The sequence below is a fragment of the Littorina saxatilis genome, linkage group LG1 (assembly GCF_037325665.1).
Source record: "Littorina saxatilis isolate snail1 linkage group LG1, US_GU_Lsax_2.0, whole genome shotgun sequence".
Taxonomy (NCBI): Eukaryota; Metazoa; Mollusca; class Gastropoda; order Littorinimorpha; family Littorinidae; genus Littorina; species Littorina saxatilis.
In genome coordinates, this window is record NC_090245.1 from 42611 (window position 1) to 51407 (window position 8797).

The 8797-nt window shown below is 44.6% G+C and overlaps 1 protein-coding gene across 2 annotated transcripts in view; it reads left to right on the forward strand.

The window, feature by feature from the left end:
• Nucleotides 1–5840, forward strand: part of LOC138958866 (palmitoyltransferase ZDHHC11-like) — a gene marked incomplete at its 5' end in the record, with an annotated part of 45984 nt that extends 40144 nt beyond the window's left edge. For both annotated transcript variants that reach the window (XM_070330181.1, XM_070330188.1), the window contains 3 exon segments: nucleotides 1070–1184; nucleotides 2490–2577; nucleotides 4514–5840. In XM_070330181.1, the coding sequence (XP_070186282.1) occupies nucleotides 1070–1184; nucleotides 2490–2577; nucleotides 4514–5055 (745 nt within the window).
• Nucleotides 5841–8797: the final 2957 nt, after the last annotated feature.

Consider the following 8797-nt stretch of genomic DNA (forward strand, 5'->3'; position numbering starts at 1 on the left):
TCACAATATACTTTTGGAAACCCCCCCCCCCCCTAAAATGAACTGATCCGCCCCTGAAAACTATATATTTAGTAACAAAAGCTGTGTTTGTGGAGCAATAATGTGTACAAATAAAGTGTCCCTGCAAGGTAGATCCAACACATTGTTATTGTGTGCCCATGAGTGGTTATCTGTGCCGGTTAATTCATGACACGATGCCTCGATCAACACAGCATAATTTTGCCCGGTCAAATTACTGCGTAATCAATGATTTTAAAAAAACACGGATATTGTGGTCATAAACATGCACATAATCTGTTTGCACCTGTTCACTTTGTTTGCACTCTTCAGTATTAGTTTACTGGAGATAAACGTCTGTTTTTCGTCAAGAGAAGAATGTCACAAAATGGCGGCTTTCAATCTGCCGCTTTTTAGCAAACTAAAATGTCAATCAAATTTGCAAAGAAAAAGTAGTCAAATTTGGGTTGAAAACATATACATGTATTCCCTGAGACACAACACAGATACAGCATGTAGTTGATTTGATGGAAAATGATGGTTGTAAACCTTTCATGAAGTAGGTCACCCTCCTCTGGGACAGTAATCTGAGAATGACCTATTACTTATTGTTACAGGAGTGACCAGGTATACCTCATATTACCTAATGTTACAGGAGTGACCCTTGTTAAAGGCGACTTCGTGTTACAGGAGTGACCCTTGTTAAAGGTGTACTTCACGGTACAGGAGTAACCCTTGTTAAAGGTGTACTTAATGTTACAGGAGTGACCCTTGTTACAGGTGTACTTTATGTTACAGGAGTGTACTTCATGTTACAGGAGTGACCTTTGTAAAAGGTGTACTTCGTGTTACAGGAGTGACCCTTGTTACAGGTGTACTTCGTGTTACAGGAGTGACCCTTGTTAAAGGTGTACTTTGTGTTACAGGAGTGACCCTTGTGAAAGGTGTATTTCATGTTACAGGAGTGACCCTTGTTAAAGGTGTACTTCATGTTACAGGGGTGACCCTTGTTAAAGGTGTATACTTCGTGTTACAGGAGTGACCCTTGTTAAAGGTGTACTTCATGTTACAGGAGTGACCAGGCCCTGGAAGAGTACCGGCGGGCAATGGAGCGGTCAGACCAAGCGGACGGGGGAGAGACTCCTCCCCCTTTGTCTTCCCCTATTCACCTTGGCGCTGATGACAAGGTCAGTTGTGGTGTGTGTTAGACTCCTCCCCCTTTGCCTTTTCCCAATTCACCTTGGTGCAGATGACAAGGTCAGTTGTGTAGTGTGTTCGACTCCTCTCCCCCTGTCTTCCCCCATTCACCTTGGTGACAGGGTCAGTTGTGTAGTGTGTTAGACTCCTCCCCTTTTGTCTTCACCCATTCACCTTTGTGCAGATGACACGGTCAGTTGTGGTGTGTGTTAGACTCCTCCCCCCTGTCTTCTTCGATTCACCTTGGTGATGGTGACACGGTCAGTGGTGTAGTGTGTTAGACTCCTCCCCTCTTGTCTTCCCCAATTCACCTTGGTGACACGGTCAGTTGTGGTGTGTGTTAGACTCCTCCCCCCTGTCTTCTTCGATTCACCTTGGTGACACGTTCAGTTGTGTAGTGTGTTAGATGACATGGTCATTTGTGGTGTGTGTTAGACTCCCTCCCCTCCCCCCCCCACCCCCACCCCTGTCTTCCCCCATTCACCTTTGTGCAGATGACACGGTCAGTTGTGGTGTGTGTTAGACTCCTCCCCTCTTGTCTTCCCCCATTCACCTTGGTGCAGATGACAAGGTCAGTTGTGTAGTGTGTTAGACTCCTCCCCCTGTCTTCTTCGATTCACCTTGGTGACACGGTCAGTTGTGTAGTGTGTTAGATGACAAGGTCATTTGTGGTGTGTGTTAGACTCCTCCCCCCTGTCTTCCCCCATTCACCTTGGTGACAGGGTCAGTTGTGTAGTGTGTTAGACTCCTCCCCCCTGTCTTCCCCCATTCATCTAGATGACAGGGTCAGTTGTGTAGTGTGTTAGACTCCTCCCCCCTGTCTTCCCCCATTCATCTAGATGACAGGGTCAGTTGTGTAGTGTGTTAGACTCCTCCCCCCTGTCTTCCCCCATTCATCTAGATGACAGGGTCAGTTGTGTAGTGTGTTAGACTCCTCCCCCCTGTCTTCCCCCATTCACCTTGGTGACAGGGTCAGTTGTGTAGTGTGTTAGACTCCTTCCCCCCTGTCTTCCCCCATTCACCTTGGTGACAGGGTCAGTTGTGTAGTGTGTTAAACTCCTCCCCCCTTGCCTTCCCCCATTCACCTTGGTGATGATGACACGGACAGTTGTGGTGTGTGTTAGACTCCTCCCCTCTTGTCTTCCCCCATTCACCTTGCCCTTGGTGCTGATGACACGGTCAGTTGTGGCGTGTGTTAGATGACAAGGTAAGTTGTGGCATGCGTTATATGACAAGGTCAGTTGTGGTGTGTGTTAGATAACAAATCCAATGTTCAGTTGATACTTTTTGTTCAGGGGACCTGGTCAACATCAGTGAAGAAATTAAAGAAGAAAAAGAAGAAACAGGACCACACTTCAGACCAGCAGCAGGTGTCAACCCTTGGTAAGTAAGGCCGCTTTCACTCACCACACTCACTGTCAATAACAAGCCACCAGTAGATCCAACACTTTGTATGTAAGGCTGCTTTCACTCACCCTAACCACTGTCAATAACAAGCCACCAGTAGATCCAACACTTTGTATGTAAGGCTGCTTTCACTCACCACATCCACTGTCAATAACAAGCCACCAGTAGATCCAACACTTTGTATGTAGGGCTGCTTTCACTCACCACACCCACTGTCAATAACAAGCCACCAGTAGATCCAACACTTTGTATGTAGGGCTGCTTTCACTCACCACACCCACTGTCAATAACAAGCCACCAGTAGATCCAACACTTTGTATGTAAGGCTGGTTTCACTCACCACATCTACTGTCAATATTAAGCCACCAGTAGATTGAACACTTGGTATGTAGGGCTGCTTTCACTCACCACACCCACTGTCAATAACAAGCCACCAGTAGATTGAACACTTGGTATGTAGGGCTGCTTTCACTCACCACATCCACTGTCAATAACAAGCCACCAGTAGATTGAACACTTTGTATGTAAGGCTGCTTTCACTCACCACATCCACTGTCAATAACAAGCCACCAGTAGATTGAACACTTTGTATGTAAGGCTGCTTTCACTCACCACATCCACTGTCAATAACAAGCCACCAGTAGATTGAACACTTTGTATGAAAGGCCGCTTTCACTCACCACATCCACTGTCAATATTAAGCCACCAGTAGATTGAACACTTTGTATGTAAGGCTGGTTTAACTCACCACACCCACTGTCAATAACAAGCCACCAGTGGATTGAACACTTTGTATGTAAGGCTGCTTTCACTCACCCTAACCACTGTCAATAACAAGCCACCAGTGGATTGAACACTTTGTATGTAAGGCTGCTTTCACTCACCACACCCACTGTCAATAACAAGCCACCAGTAGATTGAACACTTGGTATGTAGGGCTGCTTTCACTCGCCCTAACCACTGTCAATAATAATCCACCAGTAGATTGAACACTTGGTATGTAAGGCTGCTTTCACTCACCCTAACCACTGTCAATAACAAGCCACCAGTAGATTGAACACTTTGTATGTAAGGCCGCTTTCACTCACCACACCCACTGTCAATAACAAGCCACCAGTAGATTGAACACTTGGTATGTAGGGCTGCTTTCACTCACCACACCCACTGTCAATAACAAGCCACCAGTAGATTGAACACTTGGTATGTAGGGCTGCTTTCACTCCTATAAAGTATGCCTTGATAAGTGGTAGACAGTGCTCTGTATGACAGACAGATCTATAACTATGACTTGATAACTGGCAGATAGTGCTCTGTATGACACAACAGACAGACCTATAGCTATCCCTTGATAACTGGCAGACAGTGCTGTCTATGACACAACAGACAGACCTATAACTATCCCTTGATAAAAGGTAGTGACACAACACATAACTATCTCTTGATGACTGGTAGTCAGTGCTCTGTATGACACAACAGACAGACAGATCTATAACTATGACTTGATAACTGGCAGATAGTGCTGTGTATGACACAACAGACAGACCTATAACTATCCCTTGATAACTGGCAGACATTGCTGTGTATGACACAACAGACAGATCTATAACTATATCTTGATAACTGGTAGATAGTGCTCTCTGTGACACAACAGACAGATCTATAACTATATCTTGATAACTGGTAGATAGTGCTCTGTGTGACACAACAGACAGACCTATAACTATCCCTTGATAACTGGTAGACAATGCTGTGTGACACAACAGACAGATCTATAACTATATCTTGATAACTGGTAGAAAGTGCTCTGTATGTCACAACAGACAGACCCATAACTATCCCTTGATAACTGGTAGACAGTGCTCTGTATGACACAGACAGATCTATAACTATCCCTTGCTAACTTGGGTTGCAGTAGACACTGCCCTGTATGACACCACAGACAGACCTCGACCCAATGCTCTGCTGCCGGTACAGCCCAAGGTCAGGTCAAAGGTCAAGAAGGGCAGGAGTCAGCAGTCCCCGGGGTCGGATGCGGAGGAATGTCAAGCAGAACTCAGTACGGAGAGAAAAGCGAAAAAAACCAAGAGTGGCGGTAACCCTAGCAATTCACGTTCAGCACAGGAAACAGAGTCAGAGAATGTTGACTTGAACTCCACTCAAATGTTTACGCTCAATTCTTCGGCCAAACTCTTACCAGACGGTAGTCTAGACTACAGTGACTGGAAAGCTTTTGAGACTCTGCCCCTGACACCGGTCTCTATGCGTCGCCAGGCCCAAGTCCCGCCCCTCGACCTGACGGCTCTAAGGTCAAGCAATGACTCTGTCCTGTCCTCGCTCAACTTCCAGCCATACTCGGCTACCGTTCGATCCACAGACACCTATCGACCTAATGATCGCACGGGCTACCGTAATCTGGGATCGGTGCCTGAGAACGTTGCCGATATGAAAGTGTGATTGTGTGGCTGATCCAACCATCGACACCCACCACCCAATGATTGAACCGGCCACCAGCATCTGGGATTAGTGCCTGAGAAAGTAGCCGACATGAATGTGTGATTGTGTGACATGAATGTGTGATTGTGTAACCTATCTTATTATGCAGCACAGACCTTTTGCATAGCAAGGCTGCTAGTATTTGGGATGAGTTCCTCAGAACATCAATGTGGGATTTGGTTCCTGTCTCCGTCTTAGCATAGCCATGCTACTTCTGTGATGAGACATCTTAGTGTAGCTATGCTACTTCTGTGATGAGACATCTTTGTGTAGTCAGACTACTTCTGTGATCAGAGCCAGGCTACTTCTGTGATCAGACATTTTAGTATCTATAGCCACGCTACTTCTGTGATGAGACATCTTTGTGTGGTGAGACTACTTGTGTGATGAGACATCTTTGTGTAGCGAGACTACTTGTGTGATGAGACATCTTTGTGTAGCGAGACTACTTCTGTGATGAGACATCTTTGTGTAATGAGACTACTTTTGTGATGAGACATCTTTGTGTAGTGAGACTTAATTTCTTCTGTGATCAGACATGTCTGTGTAGCCAGACTACCGTAATGTACCTTGTATACGCCCAGTATAGTAAACGCCCGCCCACCCGCCCCCCCTGATTGCTTGAATCCGTGCATCTGCAGACCCTAATTAATCTTCTTCAGTTAGCATCTGAATTAATATTTTTTAATTAGCATTATCTTTTGAAGTTATCAACTTGTTAACAGACAATAAAGCAACAAGATTTTCTTTGTGTGCCAGAACTCTGTGTGTGTGTGTGTGTGTGTGTGTGTGTGTGTGTGTGTGTGTGTGTCTAACCCTAACCTTGACCTAGTTAAAACGACCCTAACCCTAACCTAACCCTTGACCTAATTAAAAAACATGATCTAATTGTAAAAAGAACCTTGGCCTACTTAAATCAAAACAGCCTTGGCCTACTTAAATCAAAACAGCCTTGGCCTACTTAAAATACCTTGACCTACAAAGAAACACCCAAACAAAGAAACAATTAACCAAAGAAACAGAAAAAAAACTAACCCTAACCCTAACTGCAGAAATCCTTAGTAACCCTAACCCGAAAAAGTAAAGACAGTGGTCCAAGGGAAGCAACTCCTGTCGAAAAACCTGTAAAAAAACCCAACTAAATTAGCTCCCTTAAATAAAATAGTTACAATGCGGAAAAAGAGCGAGCAAAATGAAGCCAACGGTCTAAGAGGAGCAACTCCTGTTGGCAAAAAAAGTGGTAAGAAACGTAATTAGCTCCCCTGAATAAAAGTTTGTGCAAAGAGGCTAACCCTGTTTGAAAACGGGTAAAATAAGCAAGAAAAAGAGTGTAAAATGTAATGAATCGAAGCATAAATGAGTAAAGTCACGGCTTACCATGATAAGAAGTTTAAACAAGGCGAAAATAAGAAGAAAACGCCGTAAATATCGGCCAAAACATCGGCGGGAAGATGCAGACAGAAAATGGTGGTATTGTGATGATAAGGGTCCAAGGGAAGCAACTCGGAATGAATGACTTTGGTAAGGGAGGCAACCACGACTATGCATCCAAAAATAGTGTGAAATGACGTGAAAAACATTATTTGCGGATTGGCGATTGGGCGGGTCATGTTTTGTGAATCTTTTGCAGATATTAACGACCCTCGCAGGGGTTTTCCGGGATTTTTGTGCCCTGCAATGCGCAACAACCCCCCAAAAATGTTGTAGCCCTAAAAATATTTGTACCATTTGAGAATATGAAATACGTAAATGCCCGATTCCGGAATAATAAAGTCCCATTCCGGAATTGTTGCTTGCCCCATTTGAGAATATTACTATTTAAGAATACGTGACCCATTCCGGAATAATAAAGTCCCATTCCGGATTTTTTTCTCCATTTGAGAATAACAAAGCCCATTCCGGAATTTAAAGCCCATTCCGGAATTTTTGCTCCATTTGAGAATAACAAAGCCCATTCCGGAATTTTTTCTCCATTTGAGAATAACAAAGCCCATTCCGGAATTTAAAGCCCATTCCGGAATTTTTGCTCCGATTGAGAATAACAAAGCCCATTTCGGAAATTTTGCTCCATTTGAGAATAACAAAGCCCATTCCGGAATTTAAAGCCCATTCCGGAATTTTTGCTCCATTTGAGAATAACAAAGCCCATTTCGGAATTTTTGCTCCATTTAAGAACAAAAAGGTCATATACTACGTGAAATGGCTGGCTGGCTGGCTGGCTGGCTGGCTGGCTGGCTGGCTGGCTAAAAGAAATGGGCTGGTTGGCTGGCTGGCTGGCTGGCTGAAAGAAATGGGCTGGTTGGCTGGCTGGGTGAAAGAAATGGGCTGGCTGGTTGGCTGAAAGAAATGGGCTGGTTGGCTGGCTGGCTGAAAGAAATGGGCTGGTTGGCTGGGTGGGTGGGTGGCTGGCTGGGTGGGTGGCTGGCTGGCTGGCTGGCTGGCTAAAAGAAATGGTCTGGCTGGGTGGGTGGCTGGCTGGCTGGCTGAAAGAAATGGGCTGGCTGGTTGGCTGAAAGAAATGGGCTGGTTGGCTGGTTGGCTGGCTGAACGAAATGGTCTGGTTGGTTGGTTGGCTGGCTGGTTGGCTGGCTGGCTAAAAGAAATGGTGTGGCTGGGTGGGTGGCTGGCTGGCTGGCTGAAAGAAATGGGCTGGCTGGTTGGCTGAAAGAAATGGGCTGGCTGGTTGGCTGGTTGGCTGGCTGGCTGGCTGAAAGAAATGGTCTGGTTGGCTGGCTGACTGGTTGGCTGACTGAAAGAAATGGGCTGGCTGGCTGGCTGGCTGGCTGAAAGAAATGGTCCAAGGGAAGCAACTCCTGTCAAAAAATCTGTCCAAAAAAAAACCGTTATTAGCTCCCATAAATAAAATTATTTAAAAGTAAATAAAACATTTAGTCATAACTTGACTAAATGTAAAAAGAGCCAAAACTGTCAAAGGGGAGCAACTCCTGTCAGCAAAAACAGTGCTAAGAACACGTAATTATCTCCCCTAAAGGAAATAAAAACATTTACCAAAATGGGACAAAACAGTCAATAAAATGCAGCCAACGTTCAAAGGGGAGCAACTCCTGTCAGCAAAAACAGTGCTAAGAACACGTAATTATCTCCCCTAAAGAAAATAAAAACATTTACAAAAATGGGACAAAACAGTCAATAAAATGCAGCCAACGGTCAAAGGGGAGCAACTCCTGTCAGCAAAAACAGTGCTAAGAACACGTAATTATCTCCCCTAAGGGAAATAAAAACATTTACCAAAATGGGACAAAACAGTCAATAAAATGCAGCCAACGGTCAAAGGGGAGCAACTCCTGTCAGCAAAAACAGTGCTAAGAACACGTAATTATCTCCCCTAAAAAAAATAAAAACATTTACAAAAATGAGACAAAACAGTCAATAAAATGCAGCCAACGGTCAAAGGGGAGCAACTCCTGTCAGCAAAAACTGTGCAAAGAACACGTCATTATCTCCCCTGAATAAAAAATTTTTTTTTTTTTTTTTAATCCTAGGCCTGCGGCCAGGGGGAGAAGTATACCTGTAACACTTCAGAGTCAGACCAAATAAGAATTGAACCATTTGAGAACATCGCTTTTTTTTCAATCACTGTATCCAAGGCCTGCGGCCCGGGGGGTTGATATAGTACGATTTGCAAATCACACCAAATCAGAATAAAACCATTTAAGAATAAAACTTCGTGCAATTACTAAAC